General features: G+C 57.0%; 1 protein-coding gene across 1 annotated transcript in view; it reads right to left on the bottom strand.

The window, feature by feature from the left end:
- RASGEF1A (RasGEF domain family, member 1A) overlaps positions 1–25,039 on the bottom strand; it is a 34,928-nt gene extending 9,889 nt beyond the window's left edge. The window contains exons 1-2 of the mRNA XM_011973189.1: positions 25,012–25,039; positions 1,175–1,378 (exon numbers count right to left, since the gene is read on the bottom strand). Of these exons, the coding sequence (XP_011828579.1) occupies positions 1,175–1,378; positions 25,012–25,029 (222 nt within the window). The 5' untranslated portion in view covers positions 25,030–25,039. The remainder of the gene's footprint in view (positions 1–1,174; positions 1,379–25,011) is intronic.
- Between the last annotated feature and the right edge of the window lie 945 nt (positions 25,040–25,984).

Raw genomic sequence — 25,984 nt, 5'->3', positions numbered from 1 at the left:
ATCCCAGGGCACAGGGACCACACTGGGTGACTGCCAAGTTGGCTCCTCTGGGGTAGGCCTCTGAGAGGGGTGGCTTCTCCAGCTGTGGCATGAGGCTCATGTCCCACAGACGGTCCTGCCCTGGACTACTTCAGGGCCTTGGGCCTCTCCCCTGGCTCTGCCCTGTGAGCACTCACCGGGCTGTCTGCACTGCCATCTCCAGCCCCAGCCAAACCCTGACAGGGCTTATGGGATGGACAGAAGGACAGATGGAGGAGGAGGAGAAGTGAGCAACAGAAAGGCAAGGCCCCCTCACCCAAAGCCCAGAAGGCAGAGGAAGCCTGGCAGGTGGTGAAGCCAGGCGGACTGCAGCCGCGTTCATTGGAAGCTAGAGGGCAGCATCCCTCCCGCCCACCTCCCTGCAAGCTGTCTAACTCCCAGGCTGACTAGCAGGGCAGGGAGGGAGAGGGGGTAGCATGACGTGGGCAGGACTGGCCCTCCCAGAGGGTAAATGCTCAGCTCACAAGAGGGAGCTGGCAGGCCCAGTGCCACTGCTGCTAAGAGACATCACCCTCCAGGGGGAGGGAAGCCACACTTGACAAGGGAACGCTTTCTGTTCCAAGACTGTATCATGCCACCTTGAGGTGAAAAGGGAGGATTAGGGTTGTTGCCTAGGAACAGTCCCCGAGTCAGCCTGAACAGTGCTCTGCTGACAGGGCACAGCAAGCTGGGCCATCTCCTCTTCATTCTGGACCACCAGGGTTTATGTACAAACCAGCTTCCCAGCTCAGCCCTAGGCTCCAGGACCTGGGCTGGGCGTGCCCTCGCCAGGACCCCAAGTGCTGGCTTTGCCCTTTAAAACTCCTCTTCCTCCTTGGAGGCCCTGCTCAGAACTCAGGGCCTTGCTCGGCCCTTGTGTGTTTCTGCTTCCCGTGTCCCCAGGATCATCTCCTCCTGCCTGAGGCAGCAGCAGGGAAGTCACAGCAGGTTCCCCCAGGCCCCCTGCTAGCTGGGGGTGTATGCAGAGCAGAAGGCAGAGAAGGCCCTGGAGGTGGGCCTGGGCCCTCCACTGCCCTGCCCCTCCTGCAGCCCCATCCAGCTCTACCACTCTGTGGGGGCCTCCCTCCCACATCTGACATCTGCTGGAGCCCAGGTCACCCCATTAGTCTCACTCCACAAGGCCCCACGTACTCACATCGGGGTAATAATCCACTGTGGGAACAAGGTGCTCCATCAGGGCCTCCAGGGACCCAGAGATGAGGCGTCCATCTTGGAAGATGAGGTCCCCGGAGCCACCACCGGCCCCGCCTCCACGCTCCCCCATGCCAGGCTGCACCTGTCCACTACAGCTGGGCCCAAGGATGCTGGAGAAGACAACGGACGTCTGGGGCATAGTTTCCTGGGAGAAAAGAGCAAGGACATGAGGCATCAAAGGCGCCTCCACAGCTCCACAGACCCTCCTCCCAGGCAGCCTGCAGCCTGCATGCATGTGCACAGGGGTGCGTGGCAGGGGCACAGCAGTACAGGCAGAGGGCACCCCCATCCCAGGGCAGGGGCAGGCGGGCTCCTCAGTGGTCCCCCAGCTGCTGCACATCTGATCACTGTGTCTTCAGCTCCCTGCGGGCCAGGCCTCATTCCAGGGCCCTGGACACTCAGAGCCAGCAGAGAAGAGAAACTGGAGAAATCGTCTGAGGAGGGACAGGGAGCCTGCGGTGGGCAGTCAGGGCCGCCTGGGGTGAGAGGGCTGTGAACAACTGATGGGGCTGGCCAGGCAGCTCCCAGGATAAGAAAGGAACACCCTAGGCATACGGGACAGCGGGTGCCGAGGTTCTGACCCAGAGATGTGTGCAGCCGGGAGCTGGGAGGGCAGTCTGAGGACTCAGGGCCGGACACACAGGCTGCATGTGCTGCTTCGTGAGGTGGGAGCCTGGGGCTCTGAGCACAGTGGTCTGACTTGTGGTGGCTGCCGCGTGGACGGTGGGTCTTGCCACAGCCCAGGGAGAGCTTGCTCAGGCAGGTGGTAGCAGGAGTGGTGAGCAGGGCCACTCCACACGGTGAAGGTCTGGGGCCGAGCGGCTGACCAATATGAGGTGGGCGGGGCTGGAGAGAAATCTGGAACTGGCTTTGAGTGAATCTGAATGCTCCTGAGATGCAGATGTCTGAGCAGCTGGGCCTCCTGGCGGGCTCGGTGCCCACACTGGGACTGTCCTCCATGGCATGGCCCGCTGTGACGGGGCTCAGGGTCTCACCACACCCTGCAGCTAGGAGTTCTTGTGAAGCCTAAGGGAGTCTGAAGCCCTCTGGGCCTGTTTCCCCAGTGCCCCAGACAGCTAACCATGCCTGGGAGAAGCCAAGTGGAGACTGAGCAATGCAGCATTTGTCAGCCTGAGAGCCAGGGGTGGCCTGCCTATGGCCTTGTCTGCACACAGAGCCAGCCTCACCCTCCTGGCCCTCAAGGGAAGGCAGCACAGGTGCCAGCAGCTGAGGTCAGGTGGAGGAGCCAGGCCCTCCTGCCATTTTGGCCTTAGTTTCCCCTCTGGGCAGAGCATGTTGCCATGATTACTTCAGTGCCATGACAGGACCGTGGGCCCCTGCCCTGTAGAGGCCTTACAAGCAGAGAGCGGACCACCTGCCCGCCGCCCGCCCCCCATACACACACACACAGCACGTCCCTGTCCCTGCCACCAGGGAAAAAAGGGCATCCGGCCCAGATGACACTGGTTTTCCCACCAAATGCCTAAAGGTTTCCTTGGAATTCTTAGAAAATCCTTAGCAAGGAGAGCAATAACGCAACCAAAGGCCCCACGATGAGGCTGGGTGGAATCTCCAGGCCCCCAGGCTCAGTGCTGTCCCCACTCCAGGGAGGGAGGTCATGGTTCAGACTCACACAATGCTCCCCTCAGACTCAGGCTGGCAGTGGTGCCTCACACAAGTTAGAATGCACATTCTCAGGCCTAGCCCCAGACCTGCTGGTCAGAAACTCAGGGTGGCTGCTTCTGTACTCCAACACACCCTCTACTCCAGCCCAAGAACCACTGATGTGAGCCAATCCTTCATTTTTCAGATGGTGAAACTGAGGCACAGTGGGAAGGAACTCAATTAAGGAAACTCCAGGAGTTCCAAGTCCAGCCTAGGTGTCACCACCTCCAGGAAGACTCCCTGGGTTTAACCTAGACTGTTGACCCACAAAGCCAGAAGTGGCTGTATCATTCACTTGTGTGTCCTATTGCTGGCCCAGGGTGGCACTCAGTGACCATTTGTGCAATGAAGTCATGAAGATGGGCTCACAGACCCCTTGTTGCCCACAGCTGCTCAGCACTGTCTCAGGCATCTTACCTGAGGCCAATGCACTCTGAGACAACTTCCCCAAGATCACAGTTCTGGGTTCAAAAGGTGACCAGCAGGTGGTAACCTTGGTCAGTTGGGCCTCCTCACCCCAAGCTCTTGGAGTCATCAGAGAGGGCATTTGCCATGCCACTGGCCTCTCCCACTGCAGGCTGCTCTGATCAGGAGGTAGCATGTGGGGGATGCACTCTGACACCCCACAAACTCAGCCCCAGCCGATCCCCCACAGGGCAAGGCCACTCCACGTCCAGCCTTCAGAGAGACCTGCCTCAGTGCCGGGAGGCCTGCCTAGCAGCTGAGGAGCCAGCCTGGGGACCCGGCCCACTGGTCAGCAGCCAGAGAGGGGCTGGGAAGCTGGGAGCTGGTCACCTTCAAGGGTGGGGGCCTGGAGGAGGAGCATGCAGGGATGTCCCAGGCAACCAGGGGTTCTGCACATGCTCACAATCCTTTCGGGGAGTCAGCAGAGCCTGAGGGGGCCCGTGTGGAGCCACACTGACCTGAGAGGTGGGGTGCTCTGGGTTCCTTCTGTCCTGCCTACCTGGAGACCCACCTGGGGACATGGCCCAGTGCTAGGTCTCCTGCATTCAACAGTTTTAAACCAAGACCCTGCAGGTCTGGGGGATGCCCCATGAGCCTCTACCCCTGAAAGCTCAAGCCTAGCAGGGCCCACCCTGCCCAGCTATGGAGCACTTCGAGGAGGGTCTCCAGGGCTCAGTGCCAAGTGGAGAGGCAGGTTCACTACATGGCTTTTCCCTGGCAGGAATCCTGGCCCCGCAGCAGGCCCACTCCTTGTTCCTGGGTGCTTCTGGCCAGCCCTCGACCTTCCCAGCTGTGAAATGGTGATGATGACAGCACTTCCCCTGTGGGGTCCCCTACCGGCCACCCCCACCCAGCCCTGAGGTCACTTGTTCTTGCACCTGCTTCCTCCTTGCCCCAACAGCAGGGACAGGCACTTTGATGTGCAACTGCAAACCTGTGTATCTGAACAGCTGTGTCTACCCCCAGGCGGCCCCTTCCCAGGGAAGAACTGCACACTGGGCCCTTGGCTCCAGTCACAGCAATAGCGATCATGATACAGTGATGGCCAGGGTGCTGAACACTGAAAACGGCAATGCTAGAGTTGAAGAATCCCAGTTACTCCTCACAATCACCCGCTATGCTCCCAGAGAACCCTTTATTCCCTTACGCAGGTGAGGGCTCAGTAACTGCCCCAGGTCACAGCCAGAGGGCAGCAGTGCCAGGATTCACACCGAGCAAGCAGCAGGGGCAGGCAGGGGGCCCAAGTCTGAGCCTGGCTCCACCACCTGTCTTGGCTGTATCAAGATCCTCAAACCCTCGGAGCCTTAATTTCTTTGTCTATAAAATGGGCACAGGGAGCACTACTTTAGGGGTTTGCAGGGAGGATCAGAGGAGCCCCTGTGTAAGGTGCTGGGCACCAGGTGGCTCCTCACCCCCAGGAGCTGACTCCCACCAGCATGACTGCTCAGCACCTCTCCAGCCCACACAGGAGGCACTGCTTATTCTAGACACACTGGCCCTTTGTGTCTGGGCACTGTGGAGAGCTCAGGAAGCCCCCCCAGGGCTAGGCAGAGACAGGGCTGTGGCGGGCCAGCTTGCTCAACCAGCATTTGTGGGAACCATCACCTCCACCCCAAGTCCAGCTGGGGCTGGCCTGGACAGAGCAGGCCACCCTGACCCCAGAGAACCAGACCCTGCATGGATGCTCTAAGGCCAGGTGTGGTCCCCGAAGCAGGAGCAGCACCTTCTCCTGAGTCAGAAACTGGTGGGATTGGGCCCAGTGCTCCCCCTTCAGGTAGCTCAGCTGCACACTAGAGTTCTAGACCCTTCCCCTACAGCCTCTCAGTTCCAAGTGTGGCCGCTGGACCTGCAGCTACAGCATGACCTGTCGCTTGTCAAAGTGCAGATCTCAAGTTCCAGGCCAGGCCTGCTGGGTCACATCTGCTGCTGAGCAAGACACCAGATGAATCATATGCAGGTGAATGGAAGGCCCGGGAAGCCCACCTGTGTGAGAGCCTCAGCCTCCAGGTAAGCTGCACTGGCTAACCCAGGGCAGGGGCCGGGTACAGAGGCTCATGCCTGTAATCCCAGCACTTTGGGAGGCCGAGGTGGGTGGATCACTTGAACCCAGGAGTTGGAGACAAGCCTGGGTAACATAGAGACCCCTGTCTCTACTAAAATTCAAAGAAAAGTTAGCTAGGTGTGGTGGCACATGTCTGTGGTTCCAGCTACTTGGGGAGCTGAGTCAGGGGGATCACTTGAGCCCAGGAGGTTGAGGCTACAGTGAGCCATGATCATACCACTGCACTCCAGCCTGGGCAGCAGAACCAGAGCCTGCCTCAATCAATCAATCAATAAACAAACCAGGGCAGGCCCTCGGCTGTAGTACATGCACACCAGCACCACATGGCGACTTTTCAAAGACACCGTGCCTGACCCCCACCCCAACAACTCTAATTGAACGGGTCTCGGGGGCAGGAGAGGCACTGGCACCTTCCACAGACTTCCAGGAAGCACGGGGAGCCTCTCTCCTGCCTCAGCTGCTGCTGGCTGCATCAGACCCATCTCGAGGCAGCAGACCCTGTGAAGGGCTCAGGAAGCACCCTCCCCCTTCCCCCGGGATGTAGGCACAGACAGGGCCGGGGCCAGCCAGTGTGCCAGACCAACGTCTGTGGCAACCCTCACCTGGAAGAGCAGCAGCCCCTTGCAGGGAGTGGGGGACAGGCTTTCACCCAGCAGTCCCTCTGGCTCCTTGCAGCCCCTCCTCTGTTCAGGCAGGAAGGAAAGCGCCTCCTAATTATAGAGCTAATCAACACAGAAGAAACGTGCTCACAGCGAGGCGGGGAAGAGTGACTCACTGTCTCCTGGAGGACGCGCCTCACTCCCTTCTCACCTCCCACGCAGGGCTGGTGGGCACAAGGGCAGTCCAGAGGCCCAGCCTGCTGGTGAGAGAGGGGCCCTCTTCTATCTCGGGAGAGAGCCAGTTTCCATACTTGGCTTTACTTGGCTCTCTGGGGGCAACATTTGAGAAGGGGGTCCTCCCTGTATCTGAGCCCAAGTCATCCTGGCTGGGCTTTGAGGGTCACACTCCTGCCCTGCACAGCCTCAGCAGCACTGTGGGAGGCCTGGAGTGGAGGCTGCCTGAGAGAGGCTGAACCTAGAGACCCCTTGCCACCTGCCTGCCGGGATGCGCTGCAGCAAGCCAGAGGGGAGGCGGCAGACAACAAGGCACAGGGCTCTCCCCAGGCCTCCACTACTCCGCCTGAGTGTGGCTGTCCCCGCCTTTTCAGGCTCGACCCAAGGTGCCCCACTGGGCACACGTGCTGCTGTCCCCCAGAGGATGAAGTGACTCATGGGGTCCTGCTGCTGTCCCGCCTTGGTCTGCCACAGGTGATACTATCCTGAGAGGCCCCCACAGCTGCACCCCAGTCTCTCATGCCCTTGTCTGCAGCCCCGCACACCTGAGTCCGTTCCCGCAGTTGCAGATCTTGGGCCTGGGACTGCAGAGCATGCCAGAGAACAGGCTCTGTCCCCACACGGGCAGGAAGCCTCTGGGTGGCCCTGAGCCTGCTTCCTCGGCTGGACACTGGGTGTGGAATGTCTCGTCCCGCCTCCCTGCAGGGTTGCAGTGAGGTTGAAGTGAGAGACGGAAGTTAGTGCGGTTGTGTGCCTGGAGTGGAACCAGATATGTGGTTCTGTGCCGCCCACATCTAGGCCTTCCCTCAATGGTGCCCAGTGGCCCAGCACTGGGTGCCACTGCTTCTGACCTGTGGCCTCTGACCTAGGCCCTTAGGACCATGGGCACACACGACACCGCCAGCCCTGGGAGAGGTTGGGGCTGGGGCAGGTTAACACCTTGTAGGAATCCTCACCCCAGAGGCACTGTTTTGAGACACAGAAGTTTCACAGAGCCTCCCCAGAGATGACTGGGACACCAGCTGATGTTGGAACACATCCCGGCATCTCTCCACTCGCTCCCGGCCTCCCGCTGCCCGGGACTGTGCTTCCCAATAAAGCGAGCACAGCCAACATTTCCCTGAGCTCTGATCTCAGGTCTAAGATGGACTCTGAGACCTTGCACCACCCCGTAGAGTGAGTAGGGTAGAGGAAGGGCTGTCATCTGGTTTCTCAATCCCCTCTGACTCTAGAACAGCCACATGCTGATGGCGCCAAAGTGCCAGGAGGGGAGAGGCCAGGAGCCTGCATCCACAAGTGGGCCAGGCCTCCCATCGGCGGTCGGCCTGGGGCAGTTCCTCCGTCTGTGTGAGCCTTAGTGGCACTGGCACCTGAACCTCATGGTGGCTGTGGGGAGGGCGGGGGTGGCAGGGACACACGTGGAGTGTGGCTTCCAGCCTAGCATGAGTGCTCACACGCGGGGCGTGCTTCAGTGCAAGTGAACGCTGCTCTCGGGGCTCTGCTCAGCCGGGGTGAGGGACTGTGGGAACACAGCCCTGGATCTCTGGGACCTTTTGCAGTGGGTATGTTCTGGAGCTTGGCCTCAGTACAACTCAGGGAAGAGGCACTTTTAGGGGACATAGCCTAAAACTTTAGCTTCTGAATATTCACAGCTCCCCCCACAACACTCACACACACAGGTTCACACAGGTGCACACACGCACACACAGATGCACACGCCCCTTCACACCAAGGAATACACTGTGCCAAGCACACAGCACTGAGAGTGGAGGGCACTATGTTAAGTGGAGCAAGCCAGGTACGGAAAGACCAACGCTGCATGTTCCCACTCAGGTGGGAGCTGAAAACCTTGCTATCATGGAGGTAGACAGTAGAATAATGGCTACCAGAGGGCAGGAGCAGGAAACAAAGAAAGCTTAGGCAACCAGTACAGACTCACATTTAGATAGAAGAAATAAGTTCTAATATTCCATAACAGACTCAGGTGGCTATAGTTTGCAGCAATGTATTACATACTTCCAAAGAGAGAGAAGACTTGAAATGTTCCCAACACATAGAAATGATAAATGCTCGAGATTATGGACACCCCAAATACCCTTCCTTGATCATCACACACCCCGTGTATGTAAAAAATACATGTACCCCATAACTATGTAAAATACTACACATGAATAAAAGAAAAGAATAGCTTGGGGAGAGGAAAAAAGCATAGAGAGCAAGAATGGAAGTGGCTAGACTAAGGGTCCAGGGTGAGAAGAGGGGAGGGGGCAGCCAGGATCTGAGAAACTCCAGCCTTTTAAGAAAGTAAGAGGGACCCTATGCAGCCCCAGTGCCATGAGAGATCCTGGGAGAGAGAGGAAAAGAGGGATATTTTTGCCGAAGAGTATGAATGACATTCCTTTTTGCAGCCTCTTCAAGAGACGTTGGAGAGTTTTTTGTTGTTTTTTTGTTTTGAGACAGAGTCTTGCTCTGTGACCCAAGCTTGGAGTGCAGTGGCACGATATTGGCTCACTGCAACCTTCACCTCACAGGTTCAAGCGATTCTCCTGCCTCAGCCTCCTGAGTAGCTGGGATTACAGGTGTACACCACCATGCCCAGCTAATGTTTGTATTTTTAGTAGAGACAGAGTTTCACGATGTTGGCCAGGCTGGTCTTGAACTCCTGGCCAGTCTCAAGTGATCTGCATGCCTCAACGTCTCAAAGTGCTGGGATTACAGGGTTTAGCCACCGCACCCAGCCTGCTACCCAGCTTTCTAATGTGGCCCATGCCTGCCCCCCAGGCAGCACACAGAGAAAGGCCATCTGCCTCTGGCCTCATGTGTGCAAAAGCTAGATGCACTCCTCAGGAGGGGCAGCCACACAGCATGTACACCTTTCCTGAGCTGATGCACAGTCCTTCCCTCCACTCAAACTCCAGCCATGGGCTCTGAGACCTTGCACCCTGCCCCATCACCCAGGAGCCCCTGAGAGCTGCAGCTACGATGGAGGCCTAGTGGCTCCCAGCCCACACCTGTGGCCTCACTGCAGCCAGGCCCTGATGTGTGTGTCGTCTTCCTGTGCACCCATTCATGTGTCCAGGCCTGGGCAGCAGCTGAGTCCCTTCCCACTCCCGAGTGTTCTTTCTGTGTCCTGCACTGAGGATGCCCAGCGATGAGGAGACCCAACAGAGCCACGGGAGGCCTGACACCACTGTGGCCTCATAAAAAACCCCCGGGGAAGGGGGACGCAGGGGTCAATGAGTATTGACCCACCCTGCCCCCCTTCAGGGGTGTGTGCACAGAGTACGTCTGTCCAGCTCCCCAAAAGGGACTATGGGAGGAGCATCAGAAGGTGGCCCCATGGGGTAACTGGCCATCCTCCAACACCGCCAGCCCCACCACAGCAGAGAGTGGGGACAACAGGGCAGGAGGGGACAAAGTCTCCTGCACAGCCAGACATGAACAGGGTCAGGCCTCCGTTCAATTTCAAAGGGAAGAGCAGTCTAGGGCAGGATTCTAGCACACCGTAGGAATTCTAGGACCCCATCTGGATCCTGGAGTCTGCAGTTCTGGAAACTTCCAAAGCAGGGATTCGCCTTCACTTGACTAACTTTGCTTTTTAAGTGTGCATCATTAGGAGTTAGAGTGAGCCGTGTGCTGCCATTCCATGACTCATCTCAATGCAATTCTCCCTCATCCAGGGAGGCAGCCCGGAGAGGCCCGTTTCTCAGATGGGAACACTGAGGCTCAGCTCACAGGACCCACGAGGCCGTAATGTGCAGGTCTGCCCAGGTCTGCCCTGCTGTTACTCAGACCTCAGCATTGCCCCTGAGAGCGCCTGGTGGGGGCATGGCCCCCTGAGCATCAAGTGTAGGCTGAAGCCCTGGCCCAGACGTGTGGACAAGCACACATTCCCATGACCTTCTGCAGATGATTCTGGGGACCGATGAGCTCTCAGAAGCTCATCCGTGGACCTCAAATTAAGAAACTCAGCTTCCTGGAAAACTGGGACAAAAACAGCCCTCAGGGCCCATCATGCATGAGTCCCAGGGATCTGCCAGGAGGTGGAGGAGGGGCTCGAGCCAGCCCCCTGCCTCTGCCAGCCTTGGCAGGGGGGCTTCTTTCTGAGGCAGCACGTGGGCTTCTATTTTTTAACCTACTCAACAAAAACGGAGACTATTTTTAGCTCAGCAAGCTGCAGGGCATCACAATTAGCAACTGAAAATTACACATCTCGCCTGTCTCCCCTCTCTTGGCTGGCGGAGAAAGCGTGCTCCTGGAGGGAGCCGGGGGCAGCCCTGTGCCATGACACTGGTGGGCCTGAGGAGGGGAGGGACCCACGCACCTACCTGGGCTGGGCTGGATGCATGCCATGAACCCAACAGAATGGGCCGTTTGCCCTTCAAGGGATAACCGGCCAGTTCTCCGAAATTATCGGCACTGGGGTGGGGAAGGAGGTGGGTGTTCCCGGAGCCCTATTCTTTGGGCTGGATGCATGCCATGGACCCAACAGAAAGGGCCCTTTTCCCTTCAGGGGATAACTGACCAGTTCTCTGAAATTATCGGCACTGGGCTGGGGAAGGAGGTGGGTGTTCCCGGAGCCCTATTCTTTGCCCATTCATTCATTCATTCATTCACAAGTGGTAATGATCCCTACTGGAGATACACCAGGGAAAAAAAACAGGGCTCTCTGGCCCCAGAGAGCACCCCACAGAGCCTGTGTGGTGCCCCACATAATGGCCACAGATGGCAACATGATATTACGGGTTAAGAGAGAATCAGTGCTCCAACAGAGGAGAGAGAAGGTCAGGAATATGAGTGGGAAAGCAGTAACCTCTGTCTGGACTGTGAGGTTGGCCTCCCTGCGGAGGTGAGGCCTCAGCCGACTGGAAGGAGCTTCTGGGAAAGGACTAGCGGAGTGAGTGAACAGAAGGGCTGGCGCCAAGGCCTGGGAGCTTTGGCCCATTAGTTCTCTGGCAAACGCTCCCTGGGGCACCTCCTGGCTGGCTCAGTCACTCCAAAACATGCACTGACTGATGATGTGTGTGTCAGCCCTGCTAAACCTGGACCTGTGATGTGCCAGGGTCAGGGTCCCCAGCAGTGCCAGGCCGCCCCCCAACCTGGCCTGGTCCCCACCCTGCCAGGAGCAGGGGCGCTGGAGCCACCAGCACCCCGGGCACATCCCACCGCCACCACCATTGTCATCGGTACTCAGGGTCTGTGCCTACAGTGGGTGGGCCGCCTGCCCCACTCTGCGAGGGTCTGGGCTCCTCCCACCAGGACATCGGGAATGAGGCTCCCCTCCCCAGGAGGCTCTCCCAGGATGTAGCAGGTGATTCCTGATTCCCTTGGGGGACCATCTTGTGGGGGTCCTCACCTTACATAGCGGGGAGGGCTCAGCAGGGAGTCAGGTGCAATTTGTAAGTGAAGTGCTTGTTTGAGTGTATGGGAGGCAGACACCACGGTTACAAGATTCCTTGTGCAAATGCACATCTTTTGCTAAACCTTCAGTGGGCCATTTGCCTCAGTGAGGATTTTGACCCCCTCCTGGATAGGAGACAGTGCTAGGTAGCTGGCCCAGGGGCTGCCCCCACCCAGAGAAGGCCATCGGGATGTGGCAGTAGGCCACATCACAGGGAAGAAGCTGCCCGCCTTGGGGAAGGTAGAGGGCTGAGTGTGCCCACTTGGCTTGAAGGCTCAGTCACCCTCAGGGAGGAAAGAAAGCGGGGCACTGCTCCTGATGGGATAGGAACCTGCATGGGGTGGCAGAGGAGGGGGAAGGAGGTTAGGGGCCTCCTCCCCTCCACGCAGCATGCAGCAAGAACAGACCTCACCCCATCTCCCTCCCGAGCTCCATCAGCATTGGTCAGATGGCGGAGGCAGCTGCACCTCCTTTGCCACTCACCCTTCCCAACTTACACACCCTTCCCCATCCTCTGACCCTGCCAGTCCAGAGCTGCATTCCCAGACCAGTAAAAAGAGGCCTCTGGGGTCCCACCTGCACTGAGAGGCACGGTGGAGGGAGAGAAATGAGGTAGGGGCCACCCTCACTTCCTGGATGTCACTCACCGGCAGGGGAGCCCAAGTGAGGAGAGCCGATGGCCCACAGACCCAGTGGGGCTGCTGTACCCTCAGCTGGCGGAGCGCGCTGGGACCCGGCCCATCCCAGCATGAGGCTGGGGGACCTGTATGGAGCTGAGAGGAGGGGTGCCTGCCCCAGGCAGCTCCCAGCCCTTCCATCCCCTTTTGGCTCCCACTTCTCTATCACCCCTGTCCTGGTGACCTGTGTCCCTCACTCATGCTCCCTCTTCCCACACCAGGGCTACGGTGCTCTCTCCAAGCTGGCGCTGCAGTCCCAGGCGCTGGACGACCCATCTCAGCGCCTCCATCCCCACTGCACCTAGGCCCTCCCGGCTCTGTGGAAGAAGGCCAGGTGACCGGCCATTGCCCAACCCCTCTGGACATCGTCTATCCACAATGTGCAGGTGAGTGACACCTGCCTGGGAGAGTCTGGGGCTTTGTCTCCACCATTTCTGAGATTCTAGTGCCTGCTAGAGGGACTAACAGGACTCTAGAAGCCACACCCTGACTCTGCCCAGGTTGGCCCCAGGCCTGCCCTCAACAGCAGGTGGGTCACATCAGAGCCCCTTCCCTCAACCGGGATGCAGCCACCTCCTACTCCCTGACCCAGCGCAGGAAGGGATCTCCCCCAACCACCCAGCCAACACTCATATGTCCTCCCCACCCTCAAACCCCAGCTCTCAGACCGTCCTGACTGCGCTGAAACATGTCTCCCTTGACTCCAGGGAGCCCTTGTCCAATCTGCTGAGGCCAGCACAGCAGATGGGCAGGGGCCGGCTGCAGGCCCAGGCTGGATCTAGGCATAGGCTGGGTGTCCAGTGGTAAGGGAGTGGGCCCCACTCCAGCTGAGAGCCAGCACCCTCCTCTGTGAGATGCCACCTCCAGCACCTTCTTCCCAGGTGACCGTGAGCACTAAGTGAAGCCACGAAGCTCAGGACAGGCTCAATGCCTGGTGGGCTCTGATGGCATCGGCACTGCAGAGCACTAGCAGTCCTATAGGTTATCCAGCTGCCTCCCTAGACACACAGCTCTTGGGAGCTGGTGCCACCCCCTCCCTCATCCCACTTCTGAGTCCTCACCTCCCATGCAAGGGACAGCCAGTGCACCTGCTGCAGACAGCAACAAGCGAGCAGAAGCTGCCTCCTGCTTCTAGGCAGGTGGACCCGTTGACCTGGTTGCACTGTCCTGTCCCAGGCATGGGGGACTCAGAGCTGGCTCTGGTCTAGGGGTGGGTGGCGTTGGGGGTGACACTCCCCTGCAAGTCACCTCTCCAGTCCTCACCCTCCTCTCTCTCAACTCCTGTGGCCTCTGCAGCAGCACAGTCCTTGGGAGCACATGCTGGTCCCATTCCTGCAGCAGGGCAGGGAGCTCCCTACAGCCCCTGCCTCTCCATCCTGCAGGCCAGGCAGGCATCAGAAGGCAGGAGCCACACTGTTTCACATAAGCCAAACTTCAAGTGCTGCGAAGAAGGGCTGGATTTACCTTGGTGAACCTTCCAGGCTGGCCAGGGCAGTCCCGGGACCTGGCCAAGGGCCGCAGGCCGGACTCCAACAAGGAGGCGGCTGCCATGGGAACCAGCAGGACAGTGCCTCGCAAGGGCGCCCGCTCCAGAGGCCCGGCCACAGGCGCGACGCAGATGATTAAAGCTTTGTTACAGACACAGGATTCATTTTTCCCTTCTGAATTCCCTTCTATTACCCAATACAATTTGAATTGACTGAAGGAATCTGGCCATCTCCTCTTCACACTCCTCAGATTCTGCCCAGTCTCCCTTTTCCCTTTCTGTCTAGTCAGCTTCTTCTGGGCCTGCTCAGGGCACAGAATGTCATTGTCCACGAAGAACCATTCCATTCTTGAGACTCAAGAGGCCCACGGATGCAGCAGGTGGGACTTCAGAGAACCCCTGCCCTTTCCCGGCAGGCGCTGGCAGCCTGGCTTCCCACTCCGGCTGCCTGGGGGTCCCTGTACCCCCTCCCCTTGGCCTCGCTCCCTCTTGGGTTGATACCATCAGATTCTGCAGGGGTAACAAGAGCCTCCTGCAGATGGGTGGGCAGCCCTGGGCCTCCCAGAGGCAGAGCTGGGCACAGGCTTGGATGGGGTCATGTGCAAACTCAGGCAACCTTGGTGGTCAGTTCTGTCCTTTCCAGGGAGACCCTCAGGGTGCCACGGAGGAGGGCGCTGGGAAGCAGTGTGCAGATTCCACCCCAAGTGAAATCAGCCCTCTGGGGTCCCTGTCCTAGATGGGTTGTCCACTGACGATGGCAAGACAGAGTAGGGTGTCCTGCTGCTCATCAGTTCTGGGCAGTGGCCAGGGCACCTGCTGACTCCAGTAGGAAGGCACCAGCAACTTGTCCTGCCCAGGCCCACCCAGGCACACTGCCCACATCCAGCCAGCCCTGGAGTCAGCCCCGAAGCAGCAGCCCATGACCAAGAGAGAGAGACAGTGAGCGGGCGGGGTCAGGGCTGAGGGCCTCCAGAGGCGGGAAGGGATGGCCAGCCGCGCAGGCCACACACAGACCTGTTCCAGGTGAGCTGCAGCCTCTGCCCTCCACAGCCAACTAGGGTGCTGGAATATAGAATAAAAACCATATGGTTCTTTTAAATGATAACTAATTAGGCTGAGCAAAGATCTTTCCTTTGTGTTTCAAAACGAATAAAAATCCATTTCCCTCAGCTGAATTGTCATCCTCCTGGCAGATGACTGTGGGAGCAGGGAGCTCTCTCTGGGCCAGTCATGGGGGTAGGGGCAGGGGCACCCAGCTCCCTGCTGGGTCACAGAGCCATGGGCATGCTCAGCCCAGCAGCCTCTGGGAAACAGCACCCAGACACATGTCCTGACTGCCACCCCCATGCTGTGGACACAGGCAGCTCTCCTGTCACATGCTGTGTATCTGTCCCCTGGCCCTGGGGGCTGGTAACCGGTGGTTAGACACTGGCCAGACCAGTACACAGGAATGTGTAATAATGTGTTGTGGTCCTTAGGGTCTCAAAATAAATGGCCAGGCACAGTGGCTCACACTTGTAATCCCAGCACTTTAGGAAGCCAAGGTGGGAGGATTGCTTGAGCCCAGGAATTCAAGACCAGCCTGGGCAACACAGGGAGATCCCTGTCTCTACAAAAAAATTAACCAGGGACAGTGGCATGCACCTGTAGTCCCAGCTACTCAGGAGGCTGAGGTAGGGGGATTGCTTGAGCCCAGGAGGTAAAGGATGCAGTGTGCCAAGATCATACCACTGCACCCCTGGGTGACAGAGCCTGGGCAACAGAGCAAGACCCTATCTCACCAGGTGTGGTGGCTCACTCTTGTAATCCCAACATGATGGGAGGCCGAGGCAGGTAGATCACTTGAGGTCAGGAGTTCGAGACCAGCCTAACCAACATGGTGAAACCCCATCTCTATTAAAAGTACAAAAAATTAGCCAGGCATGGTGGTGCATGCCTGTAATCTCAGCTACTCCAGAGGCTGAGGCATGAGAATTGCTTGAACCCGGGAGGTGGAGGTTGCAGTGAGCTGAGATCACACCACTGCACTCCAGCCTAGATGACACAACAAGACTCTGTCTAAAAAAAAAAAAAAAAAAAAAAAAAAAAAAAAAAAGGAGTACTTATGACAAGCAACTCAGCTTAGAGTGAAGTTGCTGAGCCCTCAGCGTGCAGAGTGACAAGCATAGGTGTGGTGGACTGCAATGATCAGGTGATATCTGCTGTGGCCAGGCACCCCTTTGCCAGACCCAACAAGAAAGTGATGCCAAAAGCCAAAAGGCAGCTGAAGATGATGGCCAGGGACACTCCTGCAGAGGGCCATAAATACAAAGAAGCTGCTCATGACCAACTCCTTTCCGGGGAGACTCTCAGGGTGCTATGGAGGAGGGGGCTGGGAAGCAGTGTGCAGTTCTGCGGAAGCACTGCCCTCAAGAACTCCAAGGCCTCTTTTCCTTTGGAGGCCACCAGATGCCCTGCTGGGAGAAGAGCAGAGATCCCATCCCTCCACCCGGGGGTCTACGCTCCCACTGCTCTGAGGGAACATGGCCCCCGGGCAGTCAGCAGCTGGTCTCCCCTCCCCCGACACTGTGGTTCGCTCCCGCCTCTCTTATGACTGCCTGGGTGTGTGGAATATATTTGCATGATTGTTGGTGTGTGAAAGCGTCCCAATAAACCGTGAATTTGTAAGCATTTAATTGGCTACTGAGTCATCCTGAAACCTCCCTGCATCAATTAGTGCCACTAGGCTGATTCGAACCTAAGGCAGACACAGCCACCTCCACGCCTCCCCAGGGTGGCTCTCCTGCTGCTCCCCCTTCTCCAGATGAAGGAACAGAGGCCCAAAGGGCCTCAGTCACCAGCGCCAGTCGGGGAAACTGGGATTGGAGGAGCTGGGATTGGAACCCTGTCTGACGCGCCACCCAGGGCAACCAGCGCAGGACTCGAGGGGAGGGAGAATGGTGTGACACGGTGACAGCAGGGGAGCCAGCCAGGCCTGTGGGATGGACAGGGCCTGATCCAGGAGGAGCTGCCCTTGCTGCATTTGCGAGCTAGGCTGCAAGCGCAGGGCAGCGAGGTGGGATGGGGGAAATCAGGTCGGGGTCCAAGGGGCCTGTGCTGGATTCCAGCCCCCACAAAACTGCCCACAAGCCTCACCACTAATAAGTGCCGTGGGCAGAGGGCCTCCCACCTGCTGGGCCCTGTGACACCTTCTGGGGGCTTCTGAGGCCCTGCTCACCACTTCCCAGATGAGATACAGGTGTGGGAGCCGGGCGCGGTGGCTCATGCCTGTAATCCCAGCACTTTGGGAGGCTGAGACAGGCGGATCATGAGGTCAGGAGATCGAGACCATCCTGGCGAACACGGTGAAACCCCGTCTCTACTAAAAATACAAAAAATTAGCCAGGCGCGGTGGCGGGCGCCTGTAGTCCAGCTACTCAGGAGGCTGAGGCAGGAGAATGGCGTGAACCTGGGAGGCGGAGCTTGCAGTGAGCAGAGATCGAGCCACTGCACTCCAGCCTGGGGCACAGAGCAAGACTCTGTCTCAAAAAAAAAAAAAAAAAAAGAGATACAGGTGTGGGGCTGAGGACGGCAGAGTTGGAAGCAGCCCAGGCCTCCTGCCTGCAAGTTGGCCCTTCCCCTGTCCGTGTGGCCCAGGCACAGGGAGGGGCCAGGATACTGTGATTTATAAGAAGACATACAGTCATGCGTCCATTCGCGATGGGGATACCTCCTGAGAAATGCATCTTAGACGATTTCGTCATTGTGCAAACCCCACAGAGTGACTTAACACAGACCAGGATGGGACAGCCCACTACATACCCAGGCTCCGTGGTACAGCCTATTGCTCCCGGGCTCCCAACCTGCATAGTGTGTGACCGCACTGAATACTGGAGGCAAATGTAACACAATGGTAAGGATTTCTACAGCTAAACATAGAAAAGGCCCAGTAACAATATCGTATTATGAATCTCAGGGGACCACTATGTGGTGCACGACGCTGTCTTTTTTCCCAGCACACTCTCCTAACACTAAAGTGGTAAATGTGTGCTGTGTGCTGATGGACTCCTGGACAGCCTGGCTGGGGGCTGGTTGTCAGGGGAACCAACCATGTGATGAGGACTTTCACTCCCACCCCAGCTCTAGGGAGGAGAGAGAGGCTGAAGGTTGGGTCCATCACCAACGGCCAATGATGCAGTCTGTCACGCCCACGTAACCAGGCCTCCACAAAATCCCAAAAGGAGCGGGTTTGGAGCCTCTGGATAGGTGAGCAGGTAGAGGGCCCTGGAGTGCAGTGCCTGGGAGGATGGGGAAGCTCCACGCTCCTTCTCACATTCCTTGCCCTGAGCATCCCTTCCTCTGACTGTTCATCTGTGACCACTGTAAAAACCTGTATAGTAAGTGGGTAAATGGAAGCAAGTGCTTCCCTGAATTATGTGAGCCGCTCTAGCAAATTAATTGAATCTGAGAAGTGAGTCCTGGGAGCACTGATTTGCTGGGTAAATCAGAAGCATAGGCCACAACCTGACACTTGCAAATGGTATCTGAAGTCGAGGGAGGGGGGCAGCCTTGTGGGACCAAGTTCTCAACCTGTGGGATCTGACTCTGCCTCCAATATTGTCCAAATTGAATTACAGGGCACCCAGCTGCTGTCTTAATGTTAGAGAATCTGGTGTCAGAATGTTGTGCTGAATGGCTGAGAGTGGAGAGTAAGAAAAACACTTTATTTATTATTTTTTTTTCCTCTAACCCTATTAGAGGTAAACTCCCAAGAACACAAAACTATGCCCAGGAAATACAGTGAGCACCTCTTCATGCTGGATTCACAACCAGAAATTGCCCAGCAAGTGGTAGATGCCCAAGGGATGAAAATACTGCAATGCACGCTCTCTGAATAGGGGACCAACGTATGTGAAAAACTGTGTCTAGAAACAGAAAGGCACATTCTACTGTCCAGAGTCTCTACCACATGGTCATATGTTATACCACCAATGAAACCCCATAAAGTCCCCAAACAGAAGTGTGCAGGTGAGAGAATGACATGAGCACAATGTACTACAGTTGGATATTAATACATAACTGATAAGCCAAAAAAAAACACGTACTTCATAAAAAAATTCCCTAAACCATGCCTGTGTTAAAGATTCAAGCTCCAATTAGAGATGTCAGAAACATAACCTTTATAGGAAACTCTGGTTGGAATTTGATACGGCCAAAGCTGTACTCAGAGAAAAGATCATAGATTTCAATAACATACTGAAGTAAACACTAAGCACTTGATTCAAAAAACTTAAAAAAGAGCTTCTCAACAAAATAGCGAAACAAACTGGAAGAAGAAATTGCTAAAAGGCAAATTAGATGACTTAATCAAAAAATAAAGTAGAACTCCTTATAAACTTCAAGAGCTGATTCTTTGAAAACACAGATTTCAAGGATAACCCTCTTGCAATTCTAATCAACAAAAGGAAAGAAGAAAGGGAGGGAGGGCCAGGCACCCTGGATCATGCCTGTAATCCCAGGACTTTGGGGGGCTCTAGTGACACCCTGTCTCTATTTCTTTAAAAAAATTATTAAAATTTATTTAAGAAAAGAAAGGGAGGGAGAGAAGAAGGAAGAAAGGAAGGACATGAAAAATACATTGGGCATGAAAAAAGGAAATCTAACTCCAGATATGTAGAAGAAAGTTTAAAACAAACAACTACCTAAATCTGTGGCAAATGATCTGCAAGAACTTTGAATGGTTATATTATCTAGAAAATATAAGTAACCAAAAATAAACTAAAAATGTTTAGAACCCAAAAAGACCAATAACCATAGTACAAATTAAGTTGACAGCCAACTAAGCCTCTAGAAAAAATAAAAGCAAGCCCTGGCTGAAATAGTTTCTAAAATGAATTATTTCAAGTCTTAGAGGATAAGATAATTTTATATGATATATAAACTATTTCAGCTACACAACTCATATTGAAAAGGCTTCCTATTCATTTTATAAAGCTAAAATAGCATGATTTATAAATGTGACAAATGTCTTCTAGTAGAAAAATATGCATAAATTCTTACTTCTGAAAATAGTGAAAAATACCCTCAGCAACATAGCAACACATCAGTAAAATGAACTCAGCAGCATTTTTAAGCACAATAGAGCCTGACCCAGTGGGCTTTATTCCAGGAACAAGAGGATGATTTAGCTCATAAGAGTTAATAAGTCAACACATTAATAAGTCCAAGGAGGAAAGGCATTTGATGATTTTGGTAGATACAGGAAAGCCTTTGATGAAACTGAATATCCATTCGTGGTGTGCACTCTTGGCAATTAATGTAGGATTCCAGCATACTGTCCATGATGACAAATACCTATTGGAAATATAGGGCCGATTTCAGACTTAGTAAAACATGAACGGCCTCCTCATTAAATGAAGATCAAGCCAAGAACAATTGCTATTATTTAATGTTGCACCTTTTAGAAAACACAGTAAGATAGGAAAACTAAAGATACATTAGAAATAAAGAAGTTGGCTGTTCCTTATGTGCAAGTAATATAATTAATTTCTTGGGTTTTCCGGGAAGCCAAACTAAAAATCTGTTCAAACTAGTAAGATATCAATAATCAATTACCTAACATAAACTTAAAAAATCAATAGCTTACCTATCTACCTCCCCTGGGCATAGGTTTCTGCACATAAGTCTGTGTGGAGCTGGTATGAAGATGCCCACACCAGTGGCAGTAGGGGGAGGTGTGCCTGTGTGTCTCTGTATGTGTCTGTGTGTCTCTGTGTTAGTGTGTCTCTGTTTCTGTGTGTGTGTGCCTGCGTGTGTCTCTGTGTGTGTGCGTGTCTGTGTGTGGGGGTCTGTTGCGGGGGGGTCTCTGTGTCCGTTTCTCTCTGTGTGTCTGTGTCTTTGTGTATGTGTGTCTTTGTGTGTGTGTGTCTTTGTCTCTCTCTGTGTCTGTGTCTGTGTGTGTGCCTGCATGTGTCTGTGTGTTTGTGTGTCTCTGTGTCTGTGTGTCTCTGTGTGTGGGTGTCTGTGTGTGGGTGTGTGTGTGTCCAGGAATCTCTCAGCTCTCTAAGCTCTATCGCCATCACCCAGGAACACGATGTCCACAGTGGGCCTGCTCTGCCAACCAGCTCAGCTACCCTGAAGCCACTTTTCCTGGTCACTCACCCAAAACACCCCACACCACTGCCCCCTCAGGCTGGGCACTCTAGGAACATGCCAGTCCCTGTTATAAGGACATCTGTTGTATGTGGCCCCCGGGATGCCCCCAGGGAAGTCATACTCAGGTTGGGGCCAGAGTTGAAGGCTGAGCCTCCTCACTCACAGGGAGGGGGAGGGAGAGGAGGGCGGCACTCTGACGCACACTTACCGGCCCAAGGCCGGGCAGGGGTGGCTGGCGGCAGTCACAGTGACATTTGGGAAATGCCAGGGGCTGGGTTCTGGCCCAGAAGGCGGGTGTGGGCAGTGACAGGGCGGGGGTGGGGTTATTCCCCAAGCCTGAGACCACAAGATACCAGCTTTGTCAACAAAACTCCACTGGGCCAGTGGTGCCAGGGGCCACAGGGCCAGGGCCCAGCCAGCAGCAGGGGCCAGAAGAAGAAACAAGAGGCCAGGTTCGATGGCTCATGGCTGTAATCCCAGCACTTTGGGAGGCCAAGGCGGGTAGCTCATCTGAGGTCAGGAGTTCGAGACCAGCCTGACCAACATGGAAAAACCCCATCTCTACTAAAAATACAAAATTAGCCGGGCGTGGTGGCACATGCCTGTAATCCCAGCTATTCGGGGCACTGAGGCAAGAGAATCACTTGAACCTGGGAGGTGGAGGTTGCGGTAAGATCATGTCATTGCACTCCAGCCTGGGCAACAGGAGCGAAACTCCGTCTCAAAAAAAGAAAAGAAAAGAAAAAAAGAAACAGGGAAGCTGCGGGGGGTCTTGGCTGCCATCCTCCTCCAAGACCCACACCATCCATAGGCGCCCACCTGACTGTCCCCGGGTTCCCTCAGGAGCCCCCAGGCCTCGTGTTCCATCAGCCTCTGAACTCCCCTTGTCCTGGAACCCACAGGGACCCAGGCAGCCCAGAACCCACACAGTGGAGCCCTCATGACCCAGGAGCCAGCTCTGACTCCTGAGACCTCCTGGCTGACCTCAGGCAAGACACAGCCCCTCTGGACCTCAGTTTCCCCAGATGTAAAGCAAGAAGTAGAGAGCCTATACGGGCCACTTCCTGCCCTCATCTTTGTTCCTTCCTTTCTTCCTTCCTCCTTCCTTCCAGAACTTGTTCAGTCAAGTCAGCATCCCTTGAGGCCCTTGTGGCCTATGCCACACATTCAGAACGGAACAGCCCATGGACCTTAGTGTCTGTGGGGAAACAGACACAACTCCATGGCATGGCATGATCTCTTCAGGATTGGGGGTCCATGCTGGGTGTCAGGGAGGCACAGCGGTGGGGAACTAACACTGTAGGGAGTAGTCACGAGGGCTTCATGGAGGAGGTGATTCTGGGATCGGCTTCCAAGGATAACCAGGGGTTTTCCAGTGGATTAAGGGGGAAAAGGGAGGTTGACATGACAGTTTGGTCTCCTTCCTCTAGTCATTCACCAGCAGTTCCCTGGAGGACGAGGCCCAAAAGCCCAAAGGTGTGGGGGATGCAGGCAGCTTCCCCTGCACTAAGTCAATTCTCATGCATCCCACCAAAGCCAGTGTGATACTCTCTCCCCCAGGCAGCCCTTCCTGACTGCCCGCCCCTCCCCCTCCAATGGATGGCACTGCTGCGGCCCATGCATCTGTGAGTGTGTGACCCTGGGTTTTGCTGTCCCCAGTGCCCCCTGCATCCTGGCCAGGCCTGGACCCCCAACACACAGAGGGGGCGGGCTAACGTAAGAGGCCATGGGGCTCTGCTCTCCTTCCCCTGGCCTATGCCCCGCTGAGGGCTAAAGTCCTTATCCCACCTCTCCTGAGGGAGCTGAAAGAAGGTGGCTCAAGTTAGCAGGCCCAGCAAGATGGGCTTTGGGCCTGGGCAGGCTGGGGCTCAGGGCTGTACTGTCCTGAGCCAGCAGATGCAGGCGTGGGCAGTGTGGCCAGGAGGCAGGGCAGCAAGGAGCCTGCAGGGTGGAGCAGGCCAGGCTCTGCACGAGCACATGCAGCCTAGACCTCTCCCTGGACTCTAGACTGCCCACACCCCTGCCAGGCAACACCTCCGGGGTTGGAGGTGGTGAACTGTCCCCGCTCCCACCTGCTGCACCTGCCATCTTGCCCACCTCTAAGGGCAACACCCTCCTTCCTGCGCCAGCCTGACTCTTTCCCATCTCAATGAAAACAGCCTACCCAGCACGACCTCCAGGTTCTGCCTTCAGAATACCCCGAGGATCAGTCCTTCCCTTCTCCTCCTCTGCCATCTCCCAAGGCTGGGACTCTCATCTGTCCCTGGACCACTGGGGTGGGACCCTGCTAGCTTCACCCCTCCCAGCAGCAGTCAGCAGTGCCATGGTAGCCCCATGGGGAGCACACCCTGCTCTGCTACCTCCCACCGCAGCCCAGTCACTCCCCCAGCCATGCCACCTCGCTGACCTCACTGTCCCACCTCCTCATGGGCAGCACACCCTGCTCTCCTACCTCCCACCGCAGCCCAGTCACTCCCCCAGCCATGCCACCTCGCTGACCTCACTGTCCCACCTCCTCATGGGCTCTGCTCCTGATGCCCCAGTCTCCAATCTGGCCCCAACATGCAGGCAGCTTCCACTTCAAAGTTCTGCCCTGGCCTTTTCCTAGTATGCACCCCACATAGCTCCCTCCCTCCCCTCCTTCAGCAGGTCCTGTGCACATGTCTCCTCCAGCCACTGTACCTAAGGCACAGACAGCCCCCTCTTCACTGGTGGTCAGCACACTGGGCACCAAGTGTGTCAGACCCCTGGTTGCTGGGGGAGCAGGACTGTCATTGCAGGTCCGAATGAAACTGGGTGGGGCCGTGGGGTCCACCTGTCTCACAGCAGTGACTGGAGTACTGGGCTGGGGTATTTAAATGCCAGTGCAGGGCCCTCCCCGCTCCCCTACCACGTGACCCCGTCGGCCTGGGTCCCTGAATGAGGGCGGCCTGGACCAGGGCTGACACCAGTGAGTGGAAACTGCACCGTGTTGTTGTGAGCCGAGGGACTTGGAGCTGCTCTGTTGCTGCAGAATGACCTGAACTACCTTCACCGCTGAACTCCTCACAGGCCCTGCTGGCTCTCCTACATTGCTTTTTCTCTAACCCTCAGCACCAGGTGGCACTCCACCCATTTTACCTACCCATTGTGCTTGTTTCTTTCCTGTGTGGGCACCGTGAGGACAACACCCTCCTTCCTGTGGTGTTTGGTTCCCTGCTGAACCGCAGTGCCTACACACAGCAGAGGCCCAATAGATGCGTGCTAAGTGAAGGAAGGAAGGGACAGATGAGTCCTGCATCTTTCACGTGGCCAGGGCTGGCCGGGACTCAGCTCCATGCTGTGGGCACTCAGAACCCAGGGGGCTGCCGCACCCGAATCACACCGCCTTGCGCCTCTGGGAGTGGGTCTCCATAAACAGCATGAGAAATGCCTATGCTCCACGCTCAGGTCCTCTACAGGGCCAGTTCTCCACCTGCGCCCCACAGCGCCCTCGCCCTGGAGCGTACACTCCTCAAAGCCCCACGCTGGGCTCCACTCTCCCTAAACGCACAGGCGCGCCTGGGGCTCACAAGGCACAGGCACGGCCACCTCCCTCCCACGTGCCATGAATAAGCACGCCCGCGCTTCCGCAGCCCTCCCTCCGCCGCCACCACCTCACACAGACCACACACCGTGGACCACCCCTCGCCTGGCACATCCTTCTCGGAGCAACAAGTGGTTCTGCGCCCCTCAAGTAGTCCGGGCTTTTATACACCCGAAAGTGCCCGTCCCGGACAGACCCCTCCGGTGCCTGCTGCTGGGGCGCCTGACCCATCCCTTCCAGGCTCACAGGCTGTGCTCTCAGCGTCTGCGGGCCGCGCCGCGAAACGCACGGCAGGAGAAGGGGCAGGCTGGGCGCCGCCCACAGGGCAGCAGGTGCTCCAGCGGCGACGCACAGAGGGAGGCGCGTGGGTCCTCAGGACGGGCTCCCTCCCGCGCGAGTCGGGATGCAGGGGACCGTCGCACCCCTCCCGAGCCCGATAACGCAAAAACCCTGCCCCGCGGTCCCGCACCTGGGCCCGCCACAGCCCTACCTGGGGCTCCAGTAACATTCTGGCCGCCGCGTCCAGCGAGCGGCAGTTCCTCTGCCCGCGACTTGAGCAAGCGCCCACTCCTGCGCCAGCCCCTGCCGCTGGGCGCCTCCGCTGGAGGGGTGGGACCCGGGACGCGGGAAACCGAGAGGCTGGGCTGGGGACCGCGGGGTCCGGGCGGCGCAGAGGGGCCGCAAGGCCAGCCAGGAACGCTGGGCGGGGCCGAGGCTAGGAGCATGGCGCGGAGGTGGGGCAGGGACCTGGGGCGGCCTGGAGTGCTGTCAAGGGGCGCCGCCTGGGCTGGGCACGCGCCTGGCACTAAGTGTGGGGGCGTCGTAGGTGCCGGGGTGTGGGGCTGGGCGGGGCGTCCAGGGTCGGCCGTGTCGGGGGTCGGTGCTAGCGCGCGGAGCCGGCGAAGAGGCGCAGCGTGGGTCGGGGCTCGGCTCGAGGAGGGGACGCCTCTCACTCCGCCCCGGCCTCACCTGATCGTAGACATCCACTACGGAACTACAGCAGGTGCTCCGCCAGCGTTCGGCTTGAATGCCTCCCCTGACGGGGCGCTCACTCCACACATCTCTGGCCTGAGACGGGGGTCGCACAGAACTCCCTGTCCTTCCATTTCTTGGAACGCGGGGGACACGGCAGCTGCTTTTGTGGGAGGACTGATCTGAGCCGCGGCGAGGGGTGGGCCGGGCACATGGCACAGTGAGGCGCCTCCCGCCCCCAGAGCCCCAGCCTCAGAAGGAATCTGTCAGGTGACGGGGCTCCCCCTCCGCGAGTCCCTGCAGTGGACCCCACTCCCTCAGAGGATGTGGACGGGAAAGATTCGCGGAACCGAAGAGCGCCCTCTCCTGGGGTCTGGATTGGAGCATCCAGCACCTGAGCTGGGTGAGAGACCCATTGGTTCTGGGGGAGTCCAAGCTGGCCGGCGGGGCGGCCGCTAGGGAGGAGCGGGGTATGCTCAGGTTGAACCTCA

This window comes from Mandrillus leucophaeus, unplaced genomic scaffold (assembly GCF_000951045.1).
Source record: "Mandrillus leucophaeus isolate KB7577 unplaced genomic scaffold, Mleu.le_1.0 Scaffold1352, whole genome shotgun sequence".
NCBI lineage: Eukaryota > Metazoa > Chordata > Mammalia > Primates > Cercopithecidae > Mandrillus > Mandrillus leucophaeus.
The sequence above is the reverse complement of the archived record's forward strand: the minus strand, read 5'-3'. Positions and strand labels throughout refer to the sequence as shown.